The sequence below is a fragment of the Passer domesticus genome, chromosome 2 (assembly GCF_036417665.1).
Source record: "Passer domesticus isolate bPasDom1 chromosome 2, bPasDom1.hap1, whole genome shotgun sequence".
Classification (NCBI taxonomy): Eukaryota; Metazoa; Chordata; class Aves; order Passeriformes; family Passeridae; genus Passer; species Passer domesticus.
The window spans coordinates 16,492,967-16,518,248 of NC_087475.1; the positions used below are offsets into that span (position 1 = coordinate 16,492,967).

A 25,282-nucleotide genomic window follows, 5' to 3' on the forward strand; every position below is an offset into this window, starting at 1 on the left:
CCAGTGGTACAGTCCATGCCTAGATACTGTCCTGGTAATCAGCTGTAAACTGAAGCATTGAAAGGAGGTTTTGCTGGCTCTGGTTTGATACAAAACTCAAGTAGATCTCAGCAAGTTTCTGGTTGAGGATGAAAGAGTTGTATCACTATATTATTTCACTCATTTATTCATCTTTCTGTGAGATACCACCTCTAAGCAGCAAACACAGTTTTTTCCCTTCTCTCTCTCTCTTCCATCTTCTCTACCCCTCTTTTTAAGAGTGAGAAGAAACAGGAGTTAGGATTATATATAAATCTGCCTTAGCTTGTAATCAGTGATGGTTTTGGTAGCTACAGATCAAGGAGCTTTTGATTTAGGTGTTTTGTAAAATGCCAGATTTTGAGAGGCAACACAATCCAGTATTTATTTCTTTCACACAGCTTAATGTGGAGGCAATCAATACACCATCCATCAGCTGAGCTATTGGAGTGTTGTCTGCCACCATGTCTGCATGGCTGGAATCAGAGTCCAATACAGCAATGCAAATTTAATGCCTTTTTTCTCCCCCCCTTGAAAATGCATCACTGGAACCAATGGCCTTAGGTGTTATCCTTACATGGACATTTTGGTATCAAACAGTCCCAGAGCTGTAATGTAGGCATTTAATTCAGTTGTTTAATACAAATGATCATATTTGAGCTGCATGCAGGTATGAGGGTGAATAAGTTCAGAAGGAGAGGTAAATGCCATTGCTGTGAATCACCCAGCAGGAAGGTGAGGAGCATTTCTGAGTGCTAGTTAATATACATATGCACATGTTCCACACAGTTCAAAGAAATTTTTAAAAACCCAAAACAACAAAAAGCCTGGTAATCACTCCCCTCTCCCAGTTTTCAGCAGAGCAGCCCTTCACCAACTCTCAGTCCTGTCACCTCACTCCTTTACAGTAAATATTTCCATTAAGTCCCTCACCTTTGCCAGGAGTAAGCATGGTTTACTCAATTCTGAGAATCTTCAAAACTATAACTGCATTTACACTTACAGGAACATTACAGTTTTAAGTATTTTAATGTTTCCAGAGCTGTCATTTAAGAATGAGATTATTTTTAGGTTACTTCAGTTCTTAGGGATATCTTTATTATAAAAATTTGTGAAATGTTAGTATACCACTATTTTTTGATATAAGAAAGTCCTTTCTCCCTCCCCAAAATATTATGAAAATGTAAAAACATATGAGACACCAAAGACTTATACTGAATAACAAAAGCCACAATCCATTCCCTCAACAAAACATAAAACACTTAGGAATGGTTAAGACACATCATCCTTATTCCAGTCATGGAATGCAGCAAGAAGACAGAGGCTGTTACCAAGACACTTCCATGAAAAAGACTGGAAAGAATTCTCATTTGTTACAGTCTCATTTTCTCTGTATGGGCACCTGAAACTGTTCAAGCTCTGGGGACATGCAACAATGAAATTGCTATTCTTGGAATGGTATCACCATATCCTGAAAAAGAATTTGTTGCAACATCATCTCAAAACTTGCATCAAAACTGGCTCTCAAAGGCTCTGAATGAAATCAAAGGTGTAAATTTGAATTTCTGCATTAACTAGTTCTAGTAAGGACTAGTAAGTGAAGAAATATTTGAAAAGGCAGAAAAATCAACCCCAAACAGGAGAAGAATTTGACTTTCATATAGCAAAGAAAGAAAGTGTATACACACACAATCATAATTAATACAAAGGTACTGTACTAATCCAGCATATTAAAATGGTATAATTCAAAATGAATAAAATAATTATTCTACTAGAAATGCTGCATACTTACATTTTGAGATTTCTTCTTTTTCTTTTTTATTGCCCTGAAAAAACCTTGCTTTTCTTTCTCCTTGAGCTGTTCTGAGTGACTGTTAAGGTTTTCAGGACTTTTCCTAAATATGAAATAAGGTATTGTAAGAGAAATTTTATTATGGTATTACTTTGTAAATTCTGTGCAATATTGAGATCTGATGCCAAAGAATGTAAACTATTGATTAAAGTAAAAAAATACTTAAAGTTTTAGCATTCATTGGTTCCAGGGTTACTGCACAAATACCAGATAGACTTATTACAAGGGATAGGAGGTACACAGTGTTAGGGTAAAATGATTAGTTTAAACCAATGAATAGTTATTTAGGGAAAAGGAAAGCATGCATGTGTTCTTTTAAGCCAGAATTTAATACTCAAATCAAAATATCACACGCAAGGTCTTTTAGGAAAATGAAAAGCATATCTGAGAGAACATACAAATGGCGATGAGCTATCAAAGCACAGGTCCAGTTTATCCACTGCTTGCTGGAGAAGCAGGAGTTGCAAAGTTGGCCAGAGAGAACCACTTTCAACTGCACTTCCTGACCCTTGCTGACATGGTTCCATATCTATCATCAGGGAAGCTGGGATCTACTGTTGTCCATTTCACCTTAAAACCTTCCAGTAGTTTGCTATGCGTGAGACAGCGCTGGCAAAAGGAGGTGACCCAAAAATGGAACAGGTGACTTGCCTGAAGACTGAACTTCTGCCTTTTAACTCTCAATTTACACGTCTGAAGCAACTACAGTTGATAAATAACACATTACTTTCAATATACACAGTATACCATGTATGTAAAGCACTTATACAGGGTAAAAAGATGGTTTACAAGGACAGTGGTGAAACATAACTGATTGCAGTTCTAGTGCCCTTTAAAATAGCTTAAAAATTGAAAATGGTGCAGGAAAGCATCACAATAACATTTTCAGCAATTTGAATCTCTTTAGTGTGTTAAAAAACACACCCAAACCAGCTCAGATATTTAGTTTCCTTGATCATGACGCACAACTACTTATCCAGAAAGAAATTACAGAATACTAGAAAATCTTGGACTTAACAGGCAAAGATATTACAAGAACAAGTAGGTGGATGATGTAGCCTAAGAAGTCATATTAGAAATAAGGCACTAATTTTCACAATAACATCATTAACTCCCAGAACAAACTCCTTAGTTTGTTCACTTAGTTCACTTAAGTTCACTTAAGTTCACTTAGTGAAGTGCATTTCCCATCTTTGACATTTCAAATCAGGACCTAATACTCCTCTGGGAGAAACAGAGCCAACAGGTCTGCCTCTGGGCCTGGATCCCATAGGATGGACAACATTTAATAACAACTAACATACAGAAAGTCATACTGGGTCATTTAATAGTCCCTTTTCACGCTTAAATTTCATTAAACCAAAAAATAAATGATTCCACTGTCTTGATGGAAAACCTAAAGCAAAGCCACTGTTTTAAGGGCTCTGTATGACAAACAGGAGCAGCTTTTCTTGGAACGACTGTAATGTAGCAACATTTAATTGTCTAATATAGCTGTCACTGGCTTCTAATTCTGGCTTTAAATGCCATGCTATCAGCTGGTGATTCAGCTGCTACTACATGCCGGGCTTTTTTTTTTCCCAAATAAATGTGAAAAACATAATTGGGATAGAAATCACTGGAGTCATCCTCCTTATTGATAAAACCATCTTCACTCTGATAGGTGGTATCAGTTCTCCAATTTCTACACAAAATCACCTTGAGCTTGAAATGTTACCTGGCTCTAAATGTAAATACATGTAGTGTTTAAATCCTGCAATAAAGTGCAACTATTCATTAAGTGAATGGTCTTAGCAAAAAGATTCATAGACAGAAAGTATGGTAGACATTTTCCTAATTTAAAATTCTGAGAACTTATATCTAGATGCAGAAATTACGTTCAGGTGCATGACAATATATATTTAATGTGGACATTACAACAATGTGGACATTACTACAGGGAAAAAACCCTCTAGTTTATTGTAATGATTATACTTATAACAGGTATTTTAAATATACTGGATTGCTAAGGATTCCTGTTGCTGTCATGTCCCTGTACTTGGTACTACTGTAAGTAGTGTGACAGGTGTAAGGCATTATTATACAAGTCACTTAAAGCACCAAGGAGAAAGCCAAAGAGTGAAGACTCCTGATAGCTTTAGATTCAGTGAACTCAGGAGTCTGACATAACACAGACAGAACACCTGCAGAATTATTTACTAAATGATTTTTACTTGATTTGTTAGAAAAGTTGGAGGAAACAATACACCCCAAGTATCCTCCTTGTACTCAGAAAGTCATGTAAATAGGGCTAAGAATCTTCTGAGCCTTTCCCCAAAGGAGCTCCTGTGCATCCACAGCTGCAAGCATATCCCAAACCATAGTCCCAATGCAAATTATCAACCTGATGATTGTTGTCCACTGAGGAACCAGTGTCAGATCATAAGCAAGACCCCAGGAGGTTACTTTACACTGTCCTTTAAAATTTTTCAAGGTCTTGCCATAGCTTTTCTATTACAAAGTCTATTCCAAAATGGAGATGCTATATTTTAAAAGGTGAAGTTAATCTTCAGAGTGAAGCTTGGAACAATTTTTGCCATACTTTTAGACAGAGATTCACTCAAGTGTGATTCTTTTCTTTGGCCCAGTGAACCTGGATGAGAAAACTGCTCTCCACAGCAGCTGAGCAGACAGGAGAGAAATGAAATTCTGCACCATCATTTCCTCTTTATGGCTACAGTGACCAGAGAGAATTGGAAAATAAGGGGCTGAAGACTGCTCATTTTCAATTGCTGCTTACCCAAAAGCCAGTGGTTTTATACTGAATGGTTTATGTCATTAACTCCTCTGACTCATAATGCAGTACAGTTGTCTGAAAAAGCATTGACCTTGAAAAGCAACTGCTTCAAAACACATGCTCATTATGTGAAGAGAGTGAACATATATAGCATTATAGCAGGAAGCTTCAACACCAGGATTTTGTACTGAGTAAAAATAGAGCAGAACATTTTGATCGATGATGAAACACTGGGATAATTTAGGCATCCCAAGAGATGATTTTCAGATAATGGACAGTACAGGAAAAAATTAGGATTATCAAAAAAATCTATAGAGTCACACAACACGAAAATATTACAACGTACTGCAAGTATCTTGGTATTTTGCATAAAGCTCCAGCTCTGAAAGCAAACAGTTCCACCAGAGTCTTTTATGTGCTGTTTTAGTAACAAGTAGGAGTAGTCCTAGAGAAGAGCCCCCACTCACAGAGCTCATTCTCAAGCAGAAACCAAAGGAAAAATGTGCTGTGCTTTGTTATTTTATTTTTGTGTACCTTTTGCATGCTTAGGACATATAATGTAGAACACATTGGTTATTCTGGTCTGAAACACTTGGAAAAGGCATAAATACAAACAGAAATTTTGTGATTATCACTCTTATTTATTACCCCTGGTAGGAAAGGTATCCAGCTTCATGCAGGTGCAATGAGGTGTAGCAGCAAACATGCATGTGGCAAGCAAGCTGATGTGCTTTTACATTAACAAAAAATTAAAAATAGGAAGCATGTTGCATTCATGCTGCCATAGAGAGATTCGTGTTGCAGACAGCTCTTTTTGGAAGGCAATTCCTCATGCTTGTTTTATTTTTCTTCAGCAACCCTCATCTCAGCAGGCAGCCTGGCTTGGAAACCCTCATGTACTACTCCCTTTACGGATCCAATCACAATTACATGAGTAAGGTTTTTGTTTAATGAAGGAGTTACTGAAATAGCAGAACTTTTCTTTGAAGATAAATGACAAACACTAATTCTCCAAGTTACCTTTTAGTTTTAGTCAAAGTAAGACCCTTAAGGGGCAATTACACAGCTACATTTAGCAAAGGAATGAAAATGTCAGAAACGAATGAAGCAATTCAAATAGATAGTTCAAGATAAGAATCTCAATCCCACAAGCTGAAGCCCACAGTAAAAGGTCATGGTCTGAAAGTCTGGCATTGAAAGCTTAAAATCAAAAGATCAAATCTGAACTCTGGAGCTGCAGGTTTTTTATTTTATCGTATGGAAAAGGAGGATTTATTAATTGGAATAAACCCCAGATCTATTATCTCATATACAGAATACCATTCAGAATTTGCAATTTCCTGATTTTTTTTTTACAAATTCCATTAAAGAACTGGAAAGTATTTATAATGCAGCAACAGTCATGCTGCACACACAGCTGAACATACTCTAAACTAATTTGCTCAGATGCTGGTAACCTTTTACTTTCAGGAATAGGAAGTGAGCCTGTAATGTTACACTGACACTGCCACAGCAATATAAAAGTCACTCATGTCCTGTTTACAAAAAAACGTATTCTAGAACCTTGAAACTTGAAAGTGGATAAAGTTTTAAGCCTTTTACTCTCCTAAGAATGAGATTTTTTTTCCTTTTCTTGAATGACAGAGATTTTGTGTGTTTTTCTATATTATATATACAGTAATATTATACATACAGTTCCTCCTTTTTATTATTTTTGCAAAAATATATGACATATGCTAGAGAAGATATGACAAGCTACTTGTCATAGGACAACTACATTTGTATGGATATAAAAATGCTTTCCAGAAGCCCCCAAATATCTTGTAAGCAGTCAATGCAAACATTTCCAATATGATGTGAGATACCCTACTGCATGTTGGAATTGATTCTAAAGAGATATTTAGAACTATGACAGTGGTAAAGATAATTCAGGCCAATGTTCTGGCACACTGGGAGAATACAAATAAATATCTTGCCTATAACTACTGATTTTGCCCAGCTCAGGACAAAGTCTGTATGAGTAGAAGAGAATAAAACATCTATTCTTGTATCAATTAAAAAAAAAATTGAGAAAGTTCAAGGTCATTTACAGGAAATTAAACTCTAGCAAAGAAAAGATGTTCTAGAGGGATAAAAAATTTGCCTTTTTTCAAATCAAGTTGTCTGAAGTTCAGAAATGATCTAGTAATTTAAGAGTAAAATCTGATGACAAAGGTCAAGTTTATAATATCTTTATTTTAAAAGGCAGGACAGTGGGGACAGAGCAAAAAAATGCACACAGAGACAGGGGAACATCTGTGACAAGTCAGTCTAGCAAACATTCACAGAATCTTTGACAGAAGAAAGGCAACACAGAGCAATAGTATGAGAAGCAATATTTTACAGTAGTGGCAAGTCCAGGTGGAATACACGTCACTCATAATTCGAGATGAATTGTCATATACCAGTTAGGTATGTCATTCAAACATCAAATATTTACTTCATCATAAAATTGATGTAAGCAGAATCACATTCCATTAGAGCTTTCAACAGTTTCACAAGCATTTACACAACTTCTTTACAGAAAATTAAGTAGAGGAACACAGACTCTTCACTACTCAGGAATCGGATTAAGCTGCATTTATGGCACAGAACAATTTTGCAACATTAGACCATTGCCAGGACAACTTGAACAGAGTTAGCAGGTAGAGCTGGGCAGGAAACACTTCAGGAAAATAGGGAGTAGGAAAAGAAAAGATAAGCATATGCCAAAATAGCAGTAACTTGGCATTGCAGCTACTACTATTTCTTCCATTTCATAAGAAGAAATGCTTATTCTTCTGTGGGTTCTTCTCTCAAAGGAGCTGTTCCACTTTGTGAAAATATTTGAGTAATTTGGAGCAAGAACTTAAAATCTGTCTCAAAGTTAATGAAGGGTCTTTTTCACAAGGCCATATTAAGCACCTTTGTGGTCCTTTCACTGTTTTAACAAGATGAAACAGCTTTAAGAGAATACATTGAGGGAACCAGACAATGTCCTCCAGAATAACCTCTAACTTCTGGTTCAGGGCATTCACTTGTTAGATCTAAGATCTTGGTTCAAACCTCTGGTTTAAATAACAAAGAACCTGCACTCAAGTTCCTCGCATTCTAAAAAATAATGCTGCCTCCAAAATATTGGTTATTTTGAGAGTATCTCTGGTTTTGACTGGCAATTCCATCCTGGAGCTGAAGAATCTTCACAATAAAAGGTTAGTGGTTATCAGCCACTTCTTTTGAAAAGTTTTGGTAATTTGGCATTATAAACAAAGAAAAAAAAATTATTAAAAAAATTCCCAACCAGCTCTAATAACATATGCTATTTTTTTCAGTTCAAAGTTCAAGTAACATTATATGTTTCTTTGCAGTCAAGACATTATATTGCTGAATGATATATAAAGCAAAACAGGATTCCAGTTGTCTTATGTTATATGCAAGATAGAAAGATCCAGATACGAAGGCCAGTGTAAAATGGTAAAAGGGTTCAACAGCAGGAATAAATACCTTCTTTAGCCACATAAGCCACAACATAAGCACCACCGTTTTACATAAATGACCGGTTTCCTCAGCTAACTTCCAGAAAATGGATGTAGGTGGAGCTACTGAAGGACAGGAAGCAGACTCGAGTGAATCAGAGCAGGTGAGAAGGGTTCTGGAGTAAACATCTTCTATTACTGACATAGGTATAAAACCTGAACACAAGGTGAAATACCAACAGTCCACCACCCACCACCCTCCTTTCTCTTTAAGCACATAATTCTCTGGTTATTTGTGTGAAAACACATTAAGTCAACAAACCACTGAAACAGTTTAGATAGCATAACTTTATGGACCTTTCAGAGAGAAGGGTTTCAGAGAGTGGTATAAAGCACAGTTGAACCATACAAATGCATGCAGCCCGTTTCTCTCACCAATCCTGTGAGCTCCATCTGCGTATTTTTATTTAATATGCTTTATTGTGATTTTAAAGAGTAAAAGATTGAGAGTATTTTAGAGCCAAACAGTTCTAAGAGAAACAAAACTATTTCCCTTTGAGTCCTGCAAAGCTATGTATATGTCATTTTATTAGCATAATTAAGGTGCTCTATGTTATGTAATGGAGCCATGTGATGCTTTTCATCTTTTAAAATCAATATACACCATTAAGATGTTGGTTAATCCATTTTCCCATAGAATGTATTCATTTCCTTCTGTGTATAAACAAAGAGAGCTGCGGTCCCCATTGTAGGGTGAAAATATTCTTCATTAATATAGTATTTTATATATGGAAACATGCATTTTGGTATTTTTTCCACTTGTCTAACAATTCATGCTTCTGGAATTCACGAATTTTTATATATACTACACACACAAGCACTTTGTACTATCTTTAACTAAAGACTAATAGTGGGAAAAAAAATGTGAAGGATTGGACAGAAGTATATAAACTTTATTGCATTCATATTATGGGTGCAATGCAGGATTCCTTGCTGCTCGAGAGGGGACAGAAAACATGCCATGCTATGCTGGTATGGCTGGAGGAAGCAACTAAGCACATGGACAATTGCAAACCTTGAAAAAAGCGTGAGGATTTTGTCCCTCCTGTTAAAACCACATTTTTTCCCTGCCATTCTCTACACGTGTGTGCACATTACAACTCACCAGGTGTCAAAGGTGGTTTGTCTCTTGGGGTGGTTTGTCACCGTGGTGCTGTCTGCTGGTAACACCGAGGCTCTGTTGGACACATTGTTTTCTATGTAGGTACTCTCTGGACGTGGAGATGGAACTGGACAGAGAAACAGCAAACGATGTACACTGAGCTCTGCCAAAAATCCCAGCTCCCACTCCTCTGCTTCCTCTCTGCCTCTTACAGTAACAGGAGAGCAAAGACACGGTTGTGTTTTGTGTAGAATTGAAAAAAAAGCTGACTTTTGTGATCCTTGCAGGGTAATATTGGTTGTAAAATGAGACCATCATCAGAACTTGGGTAAATTGCTATTAGATTTAAGAACACTTCTATCTGTAGGGAGCTCTAGGTGTGATTCATATTTAAAAACAGGAAAGAGAATAAGAGGTTGGAATATTGTTATTAAAGACATGAAATACTGCAGTTTACACTTCATCTTCACTTTAGCCCTTAAAAACAGTAGTACCCATCTTGGAAAAAAAAATTATATTTGATGTAACTAAAATATAATGTACTAAAATTAAAGCATCTAAATTAGATATTATGTATTTTTCAAACACACATACTGTGGTTTTGAAAATGCACAACTACATACAGATCTAGAACATACATTTATTAGAATTATGACTATCACTAGAAATACCTGCACTGGATTAAAAACTGACAAGACACTAGTTGGACACTATTAATGCAGCATCACATTACACAATCTATCAAAACAGCATCTGTAAGATTTTGTTCAAGCTGTAGTACAAAAGTATATGCTAATAAATACTGTTCTAATACAAAGGTTATATTTATATAAATAAGGATGTATCTTTTTCACAGTAACTTGCATATACTATTATTACCAGTTTTGCATACACTATTAGCAAAGTATTATTTTAAATATAATATCACCTTCCCAAGGCAATAATTAAGCCCATCTAAAATATATTTCTTAGATAGACAAAGCTGAAGTGGAAGAACCCTCTTTTTTATAACAAGGAATTGGATAAATCCCAGATCTGCAGTTTCTTTAGTACATGACTTACGAAGTCCTTCTTCTTTGGAACTTTTGTTTCACTATACATAAAAAAGAAGGATAATCCACCCACAATTTTAGGAGCTTTTTAGAGATTAATGAAAGCAATCCAGAACTGAGAATTCTTAAGCATCCTGTGTTGCATTTGCAACACAAACACTCAAAAGCATCGCTCAAAACAGTACAAGCTTTAATTCTGCTCACAGGTTTTAACATTGCAGTGGGACACTTGCAAGGATTGTCAGACTTTAACGTGTCTAAATCAGGTCATCAGCCAACTGATCAACCTGAAGAGGATCAGAGGGAGATTTGTGCCTCTGCTTAAGGTTATTAGGTGACTCATAATCGAATTTCAGCTGATTGGGACTTCTTAAGGCTCAGGGGAGCCCCACAAGCCTCCTAACACTTGCAGGACAGTAATTAGCTTCTTATCATCTCCTCCAAAACAATTATCCAGGTTTAGCCATGAGGCAGCTGGTCAGAAACCACCATCTTTTGTGTGCCAAAACAGAACAGTATCTATCTGTGTGTGTCCATACACAGACCTGTTTTATTATTTATTCTAAACTGGAATTATGTGAGTGTGCTCTTGCTTGTAGGAAACCCTGATCTTTAGTAAGTCTTAAACACAAGAAATGCCACAGGTTACAAGCCATTAAAGCCATTACACTTCCATGTAACACAGTATCTGAAACAGATCAGCAAGTATGTCTATGTGCTACAACTGCATAGGTATAAATAGTGTCTTTATAAGAACTGAAAATAAAAATTTAAAATATTAATTAACTGCCTAGTTTGGTAATATTAATTTTGTTCATTTTGCCCTGATAAATTATATTCTGCTTTACAAGGTACTGCAGTGGATGTACTTTCCAATTAAAGTGAGCTATCATTTACAAATAAACAATAGGGTACCAATGCAGTTCCTGCAAACTCACCCTCTGAAAGCTGAGTAACAAACATTTTTTTCAAATAAACCTTTGTAGTTGTTCATGTTAATTCCCTGTATAAATTTCTAGTACTTAATTTATATTCCATGCTAAAATTATGGATTTAATTTGAAAGATGCACCATGAAATTACCTCTGTAAAAGCTGCCAACTCTTCTCGGAACAGGGTCATTATACAGAATTCTATTCTCCTTAGTAGATGCTCCATCTTCTGTGTGTGGATCATGATATGCTCCACCCTATGTAAAAGAACAATAAACTATTTAAAATGAAAGACTGGAAACTGATTTGCAGTTTTTAACCAACATACATAAACAACAAAACTCTAAATTTGCCATACAATTTTTATTTTATTAATAACTGCAAATATGAAATCGCAGACTATGTAATCAATAATTACTTGGTTTTGCTGCTTGCTTGCCTCTTTCCAAAATGACAAAAATTGCATTAACAAAATTTTGCCTCCAAGTTGTAATTTTAAAGGCATGAATCTGATTCAGGCCCTCAGAATTTCAACTAGAATGAAATGCAACTGTAACATCTCTGGAGGAATCTTTCACTGGAGGGTTGTTAAATGAATTTCTGAAGGAATCTGGTCACTCTGCTACTAGCAAACATTAAAAAGCAGATAGGAATGCATCTAATTTGAAATAATTGCAACAGCAAAGCACTATCATCTCTTGCAACAGCAAAGCACTATCATCTCTTATCTCTTAATATCATTACCTAGAGGTACGAACAATCACAAAAGCTACTGTATGCAAAATAATAGAAAGTCTCTGAACTAAGAAATCTATAGACAAAGTCCTTCAGTCAGATAGGATAGCTAAAAGTATAACATTACCTCTAATTTATTCTATTTTCCTGAAAACAGTACTGGAAGTACTTCAGGTAAAAGCTTAGGTGAGCCCTTAGAAACATCCTTATGCAGATAATTAGCCACCAAATATGACTTAACCCCACTCTTAAATTAATCAGAAACTACAATTTTTCCTTCAGTATGGACTGAACATGTGAATTTTAATGCTCTCTCCAAGACCCCAAACTACTGAAACTCCTGCACTAAGTGAAATCTAGAATGTCCAAAAACCAAAGCCACAAAAAAACCTAACCAAAACTAAAAACTGGGGTTTCAATTCTCCGCACAAGTGATTTGCAAAATCTACTTTGCTTTTTGTGTATGAAGATCTGGTCTCACTGTCACAGAGAAAACAAACCTTGAAACTGAGGCCAGAACTGCAGCTAAAACAATGCTTCAAATCCCAGCTGGATTCTTCTAAAATTTACCAGAGGCTGAAGCGTTTGATTAAATTACTACTTGTATTAGATACCTCTTCTTTATCAGCAGTTAAATTTCAAACATGAGACAGTAATAGCAACTTGTATTTGATTTTCTTCTGCTTAAGCCTTTTTGTGTACATTTAATTTAAATGTAAAAAAACCCCCTTAAAACAAAACTGTTGTGTTGAGACACGAAAACTCCTAAAACTAAGACTGGATGACAGTTTTTTCTTGATTTGTTTTCTTAAATAAGATTTAAAGCTTGGCAAAAAAAGAATGTTTTCCTTTAAAATAACTTGGTAAGCTAAAAAGAAAATCAATGCGAAACTAGTAACACAAAAGTAAGGAAAATTCACCAAAGATGACCAGAGAAAGAATCCCCAGGAAAATAATAAAAAAAAAAAGTATGAAAATAGTAAAGAATCTATGAGAACACACATTATTAATGATTTTTTTAGTTCACTAATTCTGAAGGGAGTGAAATTTTCTGACTCCTAATGCATAATGTAGAAAAGGGCGGGAAAATGAGGATAGGAAGGAGCCAAAGAATGACTTCTTTGTGAAAATGCCTTTATGAGGCATAAGAATTTGATTTTGATTTGTTACTGAAAGCAGTATAAACAAACAAAAAACAGCTTTGTGAATTCACAGACTTAGAAGTAATTTTCCTTTAACACTTCTAATAGCTGAAATACAGATTTAAAAGCACTAAGTGAAGGCTTAAAAGTGAAGGCTTTAAAAGTTAAGTTTTAAAAATACTGACCACAAGAGATAAAGGCAAGTTCTTTATCTGGAATGAACAGACTTTCCAAAGCAAATGAAAATGAACAAAAACATAAGCATTACAATACACACTGATTTTCCTAATTAAAATAAAAATCTGTAAACCCATTTTCAATGACAAAGAATGAGCCAATAAAAACAACTGGCCTCTAAATAGTATGAAATAAAATTAAAATTACTTCAAATTACTATCTGCTGCATAATGCAGAAAATTAACTGAAGAATACAAGGTAGTTGACCTTTTATTATCAAAAACTGAAACACTGATATTACTTCCCTTCCAAATAATATCCTGAAGAACAAGTAACATTTAATTTGACTGAAATGAGAGAGACAGAAAATTAAGTACACAGGAAAAAACTGTTTTTGAAATGGAGCAGCTGTAATCCCTTCTAGGTAGCTTTTCATTAAAAATCATTATTCCATTGCACTTCTATTTTGGTATTTTCTCATGTTTGAATAAACATAATCTTGAATGGAGGAGATGTGCTATGAATGAAAAAACATATAATGTCTTTTTTTCTCTGCTGGACTGAGGAGACAACCACTACCTGAAACTCTTCTTTTAAGGGTACTCGTAGATCCCTATTAGGTCAGCTACACATATTTCTTAGATGAACTACTAAGTGGGCAAAGTATTTTAGTTTCTCATAGTAAACCATCATCTTTGGACCTTAAATATTATTTGCAGCTCTTTTATTTCTTCAGTTTATCAAGATATCTGAACTAGATGTTCTCTCCTTAGAAGTCAGTTTATCACAGGTGTAGGCATAGAGAAACAAACACTTATTTTTGCATTTGTCTCTCCACCATTTTGTTAATAGATAAATTTAAAGCTCTAAGGACAAATACAGTCATCTTTACATATCTGATGTGTAAAACATGAGATAATTCAGAAGTGTTGTGTAACAAATGTAAATCAACACCAGAACCAGCCTGTCCTCTACTCTTTAATTAATGCTCACAGAAAAACACAACCAGGTATCCACTGACAGTAACCACTGTCAGAGTCAATTTACCAGTGGCCACTACAACATGAAATTTCTAGATTACACCAGCTACTTATCATACTAATCTAAAGAAATATTGCAAGCTTTGATATTTCTATAGTAAATTAGGGCATTTCAGCAATAATGTCCTGCTATACCTGAATGAAACACTGGCTTCAAAAATTAACATTAACAGTCATAACAGAAATACATATAGGAAAAGCTAAATAAAAACACAAATGAGAAAGATAATTAAGCAGAATGATACAGTAAAAATGACATCAGAACATGTAACCAAGGACTAAAAACAACTAATGAAATTTGAACTTTAGAGACAATTTTTCCATTCTCACATTTCAGTACTTTAGGAGAATGGTATTCATAGTCCATTTTTTAAAAGTACCTTGATATATTCAGCCCTTCTGAAAAAAAGCCCCCAACAACATCCCCATACCTCACAAGACAAATAAATGAATAACTGCAAAGAAACAAAGAGAAGACAGAAAGCAGGCCAGCTGCCCGCACGTGATTTAAAAGCAGAAAGGTAAACCTTCAAATAAGAGGCAATATTTTGGACTAACCCTATTAGAATCTTCTGTACAGTCTTCTCGTGATGAGCCAACAGACCTTGTGAGTGACTTATGCTGCACCTGTGGAGATAACAGTTGCAGGCTGTTTGCTCTGGCTGCCATCCCTTGCCCTACGCTTAAGCCACCCTCTGAGCCCTTTGACCTCACTCTGTCCCGGCTCACATACATAGAGTGTCTATGAGGGCGCTGCTGTGAAGAAAAAGGACTGGTATAACCTAGACCATAGGAAAAAGATTCATGTGGAGCAGACAGAGAGTGGGAATGGCTTCCATCCATGTGATCTGGCAGTTTTAACTCCTCCATTGTTTTGGAGTGTCTTGTTGGAGGTCTTCGGGCGTCCAGGGTACCCTCGCTGCGGTTATTCCTGGCGGATGGACTGAGCATAGTTCTGTTGTCACTGTGCCGGGGAGCACTCGGACTGGTAGGAGAGTTCAAGTCCATGCAGCTGGATGGAAAATACCTACTGGTGTTTGGTTCTGCAGCCTGGGCCCTGGCCTCAGAAAGGTTGCCCACGGATTTTGAGTCTGTCAGAACTCCATGGCTCTTGGACTTTGTCCGATAGGAGGGACTCTTAGAAGACTGTGGGATGGTGTCGATGTAGCTGTGGCGGCTGTGCTTGTCACCAGGCTGCAGCGTCCCAGTTTTGCTTTGAGAAGTTTCCATAAAGGAGTGCCGGTTCTGCTGAGATCTGGTGTTGGACTTCATGTACTTTGTGCCTGAACCATCAGAACTTTTGGTGTCCACATTAAAATCAAACTCTGTTTTTCCCTTTGGTTCCTTTGGGCTGAGAAGATGTGGCATGTTATTATTGGCTATATCCTTGTTGCCAGATCCAGGTGTGTTGCTTGGTTTTTTTGCGTGCATTGGACTAGGTGCAGGTCCAGGAAGGTTTCCATTTAAAAAGCTTTCATTTGCTGGAAGCCCCTCTTCTCTTGGCCCGCCAGCCCCTAGTGTCTGCATATCCTTGCTGTTTGATCTGTGGTGTGACTGCAAAGCAGAACTTTTGCTGGCTTGATTTCTATATTAAAATGCATAAAGAAGCATTAATATATCAGATTACTTATTCATGTATTAATAACTTCAAAAAAGTACACCCATTTCAGTTGCCATTTAAAACCAAAAATTTAACTGCAGTAAGATCAAATATCGCCAACTAAGGCACCAGAAGCTTCACTAAAATAACCGATTTGCAAGTGTTTGTACATTGTTGTTTCTGGTTATAGTCTGATGGCAAACTCTACTTTGGTTAATGATTTTGCTGACAAAAGCTCTGAAGATATCAAATCTAATAACAGAAATTCCAACATATTTGCACATTTATGTATTGTGTATGATATGAGTGCATTGTTAAGTGAAGCATTACATTATGAAAATTAGCTGTATATCAATCGAAAAAATCTTAAATACACCTGGCATATCAAAGGAAGGTAGAACAATCAAATATGTCAGCACTGTCAAAAAGCCCTGATACAATCAGTGCTCCAGGCTATCTTGTGTATTCCTGGTTTGGAGGAGGAGGGGAGGGGAAAAGAGGTTATTGTTCAGATGGAGTGAGCCTGAGCTAGCCCTATAACACCAAACCCAAAACCAGATCTACCACAGGAAGACAGCTTTTGTGGAACTTGGCATTATCCCAGTTTTTGGTACATTAGCTCATTCAAAGGCTGTACCTGAAAGGCTCTGCAACCAGACTGACTTGGTGCAGAGCTACTTGGTTATGTCCTTATCCTCTACTCCCTAGCTCTTCTGGTTTTGGGACTACAAGACTGAGATATGAGTTGGTTCTGCAAAACCTGAGACTGATTTTTTTGAGCAGGATTTATTATCTCAGGTTTTCTGGCATTAAACCAGTTCAGCTTCTGGATTTAGGCTGGCACTGCCATAGCCAAGACTGAGCAGTGCTGGAGCTGTGCTTGTTTGCCTTGATGGACCTAGGCAGGCTATGAGCAATTAACTTATTTCTGTAATAAATCTATGATGTAACTCAGATATATTGCTGAGGGTTGAAGTGAGAGATCACTGTACCTTCATTGATCTTTTTGATAACTGGATAATGCTAGCTGGTTTTATACCTAGGATTTTTATATTAACCACTTCCAGTGATACCATAATCTATTTCATTACAGTTCCTATAACTTAAGCAATTTTAGTGCCAGTTTAAAATATATTTTTCAGTTAACAGAAAGCATATTTTTTAAAACTTTAGATAGAGGAACCTAGTATTTTTACTAGGCAAGACTTTTGGACATGTTTCCAGTGGATGTAGGTCTTTCTTTCTGATGCCATATGTCTAATGGTAAAACTTCTACTCTAAGCATCTGTAAAGGCAGCTAAAACTTTTTGGTGTCTATCTTTGAAAATGTATAGATTGTGAATGTCATCCCAAATCTTAAAATAGAGGAGCAATTTTTTGAATCTCACAGGATAAGCTAAAGAAAAACATGGCCAGGATTAAAAGCCTGCATATAGAATATTAAAATATTCTGCATACTTCAGAGGGTGACCTTTATGAATGCATTTATCAGAGCAATAACAAGAAGCTTTTTGTACTGAAGTATTTCATCCAGCAGTAAACCTGATTCACTGAGGTATGAAAATTAAGTGGCTTCTCTCAAGCTACATGGGTCCATCAAGGGAATCAATGAGCAAACATATCCTCTATGAGCCTGAGGTCAAACAGACTAGACACGATCCACAGCTGCAACTGCAGACAAAATTCTGTTCATCTCCAATTTGGAATGTGATCAATAAGCACAATTTTCAGGACATTTAGCTGCTACAAATCTGTGTGAACTTTAAGCTTTTAAATATCAAAATCTTGGACAGATTTGTACATATACAACAGTGGTAGCATTCCAAAGAAAAGAGCATTCCTTTGGAATCTTGGGCATCTTCCAAGCCACAAAATTCCTATTGTTCAAGAAAAAGGCTAACATTTTTTTTAAGGTGGATCAGCCAATTTTTATTTTGTCATAAGCAGAAATGGCTTCAACATTGTGTCTTTTTTTTTTTAAGATGCATGCAGCCCGATGCAGTAAGTTAGCAAAAATTTCAGTTTGTGCAGCTGTAAATACTGTCTGCTTCCTTTACTCAGTGAGGCTACACAGAACAGCACACGTCCCAGTGTGCCTAAGCTGTCAAAAAACCACTTTTCTTGTAGGTGATGCTGCATGTGAGCACCACAACAACTCACTCACTGGAACAGCAAATGTCAGTGGTAACAGGGACAAGGCTACATTTACCTGTTGGATAAAGTGTTGCTGTCTGCATGGTAGGGTTTTCTCTTAGCTGACCGTGAAGGTGAACTTCCACAGCGATCCAAGAGTCTTTGGGTTTGAAACGAAGGGTGGTTCAAACATTGCTCTGTCAAATATCTATCTGCTGGATCTAACTTCAGTAAGTTCTTTGAAAAACAAATCCCGAAGTTTAAATGTTAGTATCCGTATTTACATTATCAAAAAAACCCCAAAACCAAACAAAAAAACCCAAACCAAAGCAAAAAAAACCCCACAACAAAATAAAGAACATTACTAGGTAATTTTTTAGTCTCCAAAGTTTCTGTGATTAGATGTCACTGCTAGAATAATTTCATGGTGCATTAAACTACATATGATACTAAATAAATACATATATGTGTTATATGTATATAATTTTATGCACACATATATGATAGTATGTTTAAAATACAAAGATATATAAAATTTTTTAAAATGTTTTATATATCTATATATGTTTTAAATATATGTATTTTAAACATATTTTTCAGGATAAACCTTACAACATTGTTTTGAATCAAAAATATTAAATTTACCAGTAATAAAATGCTACAATGACACAGGCTTTATGAACAAATGAAACAACTATATGGGAACATTATTATGCAAAAAAACCCATTATTTTAAAGTTTAGTATTTTTAAAAATACACAAATATAAGAGTTCTGGCTTTAGCTTATAAGGTTCAAGTCCACTCGTATTTTCAAAGAATTCTCTAAGCTGTTTACAATGCATTCAGAATAACACTTGCCTTATAATTCTGTTAGATCAGTTGTGATTCTAAACAAAGACACTTCCTGACATGAAGAAAATATTTAATCACAAAACTTGAAAACAGGAGCTTGGGTATTTTGGGAAGTTTGAAAGGTTTCTTGCAGGAAAAGAGCAATACAGAGTTTACATTGGAATATTCAAACATGCATGACTGTTAGCAAGGTTAAAAGTTTGAATGGCTATTAAGTAAAAAAACCCAGCTATTTCTTAAGGGTCGTATATGTTTAAGAGAGAAGAAATCTATGTGTGTCTGTGCATACACACACTACATTAACACCCTATTCAGCCACTTGGCCACAAACTGGCTTCCCTTCAGAGGATCCCTGCACTTCAAAATGGAAAATGCTCAGGAAACAAAGCAAGTGGCAAACCACACTCCTATGCAGTTTGGTCATACAGCATGCAACACCTTTCTTTCTCAAGTGACACACTCTACTGAATTATTAACAACTTCTTTCCCCCTTTTTTTCTGGTGCTCATCACTACAGTGGCTCAAAAGGCTGAACAAACATGAGGAGGCCACATGTGATTCCTACACTCCCCCTCAGAAGAGATGATGTGCAGAGGCTTCTCACAAGTGCCCGTACACTACATTACACAGGCTGGACAAGCAAGGAGAACTGGAAGTCCATAGGTTATCACAAGGCTGGGAATCTGCCTGGAAGCACAGAGAAGTAGTGGGACAGGGCTGATGGCTGAGGCACGCTCACTGATGGGTACAACTGGTCTCAGAAGGAAGGGGATGGAGAGGGAGAAGAGTAACACTCCATATAATTGACTTCCTGGATCACATCCAATATCTGCATGGAACCAAAGGTTTATCCATGGACAATCTCTAGGTCAGGATTAGAAGGAAAGCAACATTTGGTATGCTATGATGGGAGTTTGTTACCAACAATGCATTGAAGGTGCTGAAGAGGAAAACTCTCTACAACAACAAAAAAACATCTGGTCACAGATTTCCATCCTCACAGCAGACTTCAGCTATCCTGACATCCTGCCTGTGTACATGCTCGACGAGACTTCTATAATCTGTTGGTGGAAATTTCCTAGTGCAGCTGCTGGAGAGGCAAATTAGCCAAGGAGGGAACTTCAGTTTACTTGAGCTGCTCAACAACAGTAAAGTACTGGTGAGAAATCTGATCAGTGAAGACACTGAGCTGTAGCAACCATGAGATGATTAGCTAGGACTGAAAGATGAGGTGGGAAGATAAACATCACAGATAAAACCCAGGACTTCAGGAAAGCAAATTCCATTTTTTTATAAGGAATTACCAGGCATAATCTCCTGAAAAACTACCATAAGAGGAAAGATGTCCAGGACAGCTGTTGATTTCTATGGAAATTTTGTTTTGAGTTCAGGAACAAAGCATCTTACTGTATAGAAGACCAAAATCTTTTTCATAAGGTTGGCTAAACAGGGAATTTTCTAATAAACAAAAATGCAAAACAGGAGTGGGTGAGAACCAGAATGAAGGACAGGATACAAAGATTGGCTATAAAAGCAGTGTATTAGCACAAAGGTCAGGCCACTCTTCAGAAGGCCAAAGTCCAGCTAAGGCAAGTGAAGGAAACCAAGGGTAAAAAGAAGGGGTTCTACAGGTATTCTCTTTAGCAAACAGCTCAGAGGAAATGCATGTCTGGTGCTGAATGGCAGAGACAACTGAATGGCAGATGATATAAAGAAGAGAGTCTCAATGTCTTTTTTTCCCAAATCATAACATGCAAAACCAGTTCCTAACTCCCTAATGCTTGCAAATCAGCATGACTTGTGAAGGAGAGCAGAGGACTGGAGCAACAACAAAGCAACAAGGTCAAATTGGTGCCTCATCATTAATCTAGTCCAGAAATGCTCTCTAAATAGATATATGTTAATAACTCCCTACTTCAATTGGCATAAATTGAAGCGTGGGTTATTCAGTAGTCTAGTAATCTGACCTGAGGTCCCTGGGAATGCCGATAATGAGGAGCACAACAAGTGTGGACATGTGTCAGACTGTCCCTTGTCTGCAGAAGAGACAGGCACACAACAAAGTATGTGCAGCATTTGCAACATGCAACTTAACCACAAGTCCCTTCTGTTCTCTCCTTGTAGGCGTCTGCACATTGCTTAACAAGGTTCCAATTCCTGAATTAAGAAATGCAGATCAAACAAAAAATATCCCCTCTACAGAATTCCTGACCTTTCTCACCCTGTCGGCAGAAACATCAACAGAAAAGATGAAAAGAATTAAATTATTTGGAAACCTGTGCTTCCCTAAAATTCAATTTTAGGGCTTCATTTAGTGCTTCATTTCACAATTTTGCAACTTTTAAATCATATCAAAAGAACTAAAAAGAAACTGAGATTTAACATAAAATTTAGGATAAAATGAAAATAAACCCTTCCCCAGTACATGCAACAATGGTCTTAAGACTGATCTTGAAATTTCCATTCTGCAATATATACTACAAGATCTTGAGCTACAGCTAACAATGAAAAAAAGTTTCTGTGAATTAGAAAACAGAAGAGAAAGTATAATACCAAAACAAGTAATTATATGCACTGGAGTGTATCATAATGCAGACTCCTTGAAACCAAGATAAAAGCCATGCAGACTCTCTTCATAAGGCAAGGAGATCAAAGGGATTTGAACTGGCTGTGTTGAAGAAGAGTAGAGCAAATTGGTGGATTTCTGCTGGCTACAGCAATACTACTAAACAAGTAAACACTCCAGTATTTCCCAAAGCATCTTTGTTTTCCAAGACAACTGGTGCAGAGGGGTTTGGGATCATAGAATTAATTCAGAGTTGATTAGCCATATCCAGGCTTCATGCGAGTTCCATACTGCCTTTAATTCTTAGGTGGTTCTGTGAGTATAAACCTAATTTTGGGTACTATGACTTCTTTCTTCAGCTCACTGGGGATGAAGTGATGTGAGAGTTACACTGCAGCTTACCATGGGAGTATTTTTATAGTAGTAAGGACAGCAATACTTGTTCCATACCCAGGAACACGGCACAAATGCAAAGCACAATGTTTTTGTGGGGAATGAGCTTCTCCTGATTCCCCATAAAAAGAACTCTCAGGACTATAACCTAGTCTGGCCATGTGTAACTAGCTGACTTGTTCCAACACTGGACTGAAGAGTAACATATACACTGTGTAGAGGTGATAGCAAGCAGATTAAGATTTTGGATAAAAACCCATAACTCCTGTGTGTCAACTTGGTTTTTGACAACTGTCCACATCCTCACACTTACCCAACAAGAAATGGAAAACAACTCAGGTTAGCCCAATACTCTGTGGATGTATCTGAACATGATCACACTCCAGCAGTCAGTGCATGGGTGTCAGTGTGAATGCACAGCCCTGCAAAGGATGGTGATGATGCTTTGTCTGGGCTACATATTCTTTATGACATCAGTTAAAATTGAATAGACTCTCCTGGCATTTGCAAGGGATATTTTCCTGATTCCTAGGAATTCCAAGCCTTACTACAAACAAGGGGGGAATCAATATATCTCAAAAGGGAGTTCCCAAAGTCCTTCTAAGATGCTTTATGTAAGAAAAAGGGTTAAAAGTCACATATATTTTCCTATATATCACAGACAGAGAATAAAAACCATTTTCCTACCTTCATAAGATCAAGCAATACACCGCTTAAAATTCCCAAATATCTTCTCTCTAAAGACTGTGGATGATTGACTGCTGGAAACTGTAAAAAATTCACTGTAAATATACTGATCAGGTAAACAAGGTAATACAGGAATACAATGTTTCAAAAAATAGAAACTAGTGAATCAAGCCATGTAATTAATGGGAATCCTAAGCACTGAAAAATTTAGTGGTTTATGAAAACTATAAAATATTATAGTGGAACAAATATGTGTGGCAAGCACCTAGTCAAACAAAGAAAGTATTTTTGATTATTAGGGCAGCTAAGAAATCACTCTCAAGTGAGAAATAATCAACTTAAATTTTTTGTGGCATTATGATTGACAGGAGGTTTAAAATAGATTCAGAACTAACATAAGTAACATATTTATAAAAAAAAAGGTTAAAAATATCTCAGAGAGAATGTGAGAGTGCAAACACAGTACTTACTACTCAAATACTAAACATTAACGAACAATTCCCAAGTGTTTTTAGTGAAAAAAGGCAAAAGCTCAAAGATTTGAATTTCAGGGTTACTGCTGTGGTCATGCTGCTGGCAACACCATGAGAAGCAGTGCACACTGCTGGGGGCATCCATTAGTTGTACTAGTATTACTTTTCATAAATTACATCATGGGAACTTTGAAGAAAAATGGAAGAACAGCAGTTTGAATGCTTTTATTCCTAAATAGTCTCTGTATTTTTCTTTTGACTTTGCTTTATTTTGAAGTGGTTTACTAATAATTGAGAATTGTTTAAAGTCCAAGTCTGCTATATTGATCTTAAACAGTAACTTAGGTAAAACAAGGCTTCCACGCTTCCTCCAATTTTAACATAAACCAAATTGTAAAATGTTCATGTCTTCCTGTGGAGTCACAATCACGAAGAAGCTTTTATATCTAGAATGATCAGGGAAAAAGGAAAATGTGCCAAAGCTGTGCAAAGCACCAGTGGCTTGTCACTGTAATTGTTCAGATTCTTCCTATAGCTCATTGGTAGAACCAATATTTATAGCCCTACATTGCCACTCACACTTTTCTGTAAAGTCATGAGCCTACTGGTTGTTTCTGATCCCCTATTATTTTACTTCCTTATGTCTGCAAGATACCCTGGATGTTTTCCTCCTCTAAAGAATTGAAGAGAGATCACAAAATATTCCCTAAACCTCAGGAGTGAGGAAAACTGTGTTATATACATATATTTGGAGGATATGAGTCAAAAGAAAAGTTTGCAAATGTGCATTTGGATCCATGCTGGAATGCCTGAATTTTTTTCATCCTGTTTTACAATATGGGAGTATTCACTGAAGGTAATGCAGAAATTCACAAAGTCTAAGCATATGGATAAAAAATTTAACATCACGGGCTAGTTTCTATCTTGAGAATATCCAGCACCAAGTCCAGCTTGTAAGTAATAACTGGCTTGATCACAGCATACTTACTATCTGCTCTGCAACAGAAAATCTTTCACTATTAAGCACTACACTACATTCAGAAAAAATGTACTTGTAAGGTTGGCTTATAGCACAGGCTAATTGTTTCCCATGAATTAACTAATAAATATTATATTTCAAACAAATAATTTTTGTAGCATTTTTGATGTTTAAACTATTATTCAGACTTTACTTCAAGTCTAAAAAATACTCTCTATGGAGACCCATATGGCCCTGTCACATCAGCAGTACCCTGACTTTACAGATGGGACTAAGAAGGCAGGAACATGTCTGAGGCCAAGCACTAAACCACTGATCCAGGATGAGAACAGACCCATAACTCTGAACCTTGTGCTAATCACATTAGGTCTCTGCTGTCTTCTGGAATTACTGTATTTTAAAGCTACAAAACAAAGATACTTCATCTTAAGACATCACAGAGTATTTATCCAAACAAGATTACACTGTACAATCAGAAATGCTGTAAAATAATGTTGAAGAGGCAGTCATTTATTTTGCTTAGAATTTTTAGAGCATTGATTTCCTGATAAGGGGTTATAAATTTGTCATACAAAAACACCATCCAGTCCACTGTTCTAAACAGGGTGAAATACAAATAGGACCTTGCAAGAAATGCTTGTCAAATATTTTTTTTTAAACCCTCCACTCTGGAATGGTCTACAAACTTCAACAACTCTTCAACAAAAACTCTTCAGAATTAGTTATTCTTATACCTAAAATAAATACCCTAACACCTTAAGCCAACTCTTTTCTTATCACTGTTAGCTTAAACAAATTTGTGGCAACTTTGAACATGCTTTAACAGAACTAGGTACCCATTCCTTCCCTTTCACATTCTCACATTTTCTTTTTCGGAGTAAAACTCAAATCTTGAGTCTTTAGCACAGATAAGGTCTCCTAAAACCTTCATATGTCTCTTTATATGATTTACATTAATGATTTCAGAATATTATCAAGATCATAAACTCACCTTTCCAAGCAACATTCATCAATAAAGAAAGGACAACCAAAACTGAATTATAAGGAAACATGAGTACAATCACTGACCAGGTACTGTTAAAAGTAACAGAGCTATTATTTATTGATTCTGGTATTTTGTCATATTGCATATCCCAGCTTGCTGATCTTCACAAAAGTGAGTCTCTGTCATTATATTATATTGGCAACCCTTCAAGAGAACAATGTTGTCAGGAGGAAG

General features: G+C 36.4%; 1 protein-coding gene across 4 annotated transcripts in view; it reads right to left on the reverse strand.

The window, feature by feature from the left end:
• The window catches only part of CDKL5 (cyclin dependent kinase like 5), a 124,777-nt gene that overhangs the window by 9,837 nt on the left and 89,658 nt on the right, over positions 1-25,282 (reverse strand). For all 4 annotated transcript variants that reach the window (XM_064407581.1, XM_064407579.1, XM_064407580.1 and 1 more), the window contains 6 exons: positions 22,612-22,692; positions 18,189-18,349; positions 14,938-15,964; positions 11,437-11,542; positions 9,306-9,429; positions 1,811-1,913 (listed from right to left, as the gene is read on the reverse strand). In XM_064407581.1, the coding sequence (XP_064263651.1) occupies positions 1,811-1,913; positions 9,306-9,429; positions 11,437-11,542; positions 14,938-15,964; positions 18,189-18,349; positions 22,612-22,692 (1,602 nt within the window). The remainder of the gene's footprint in view (positions 1-1,810; positions 1,914-9,305; positions 9,430-11,436; positions 11,543-14,937; positions 15,965-18,188; positions 18,350-22,611; positions 22,693-25,282) is intronic.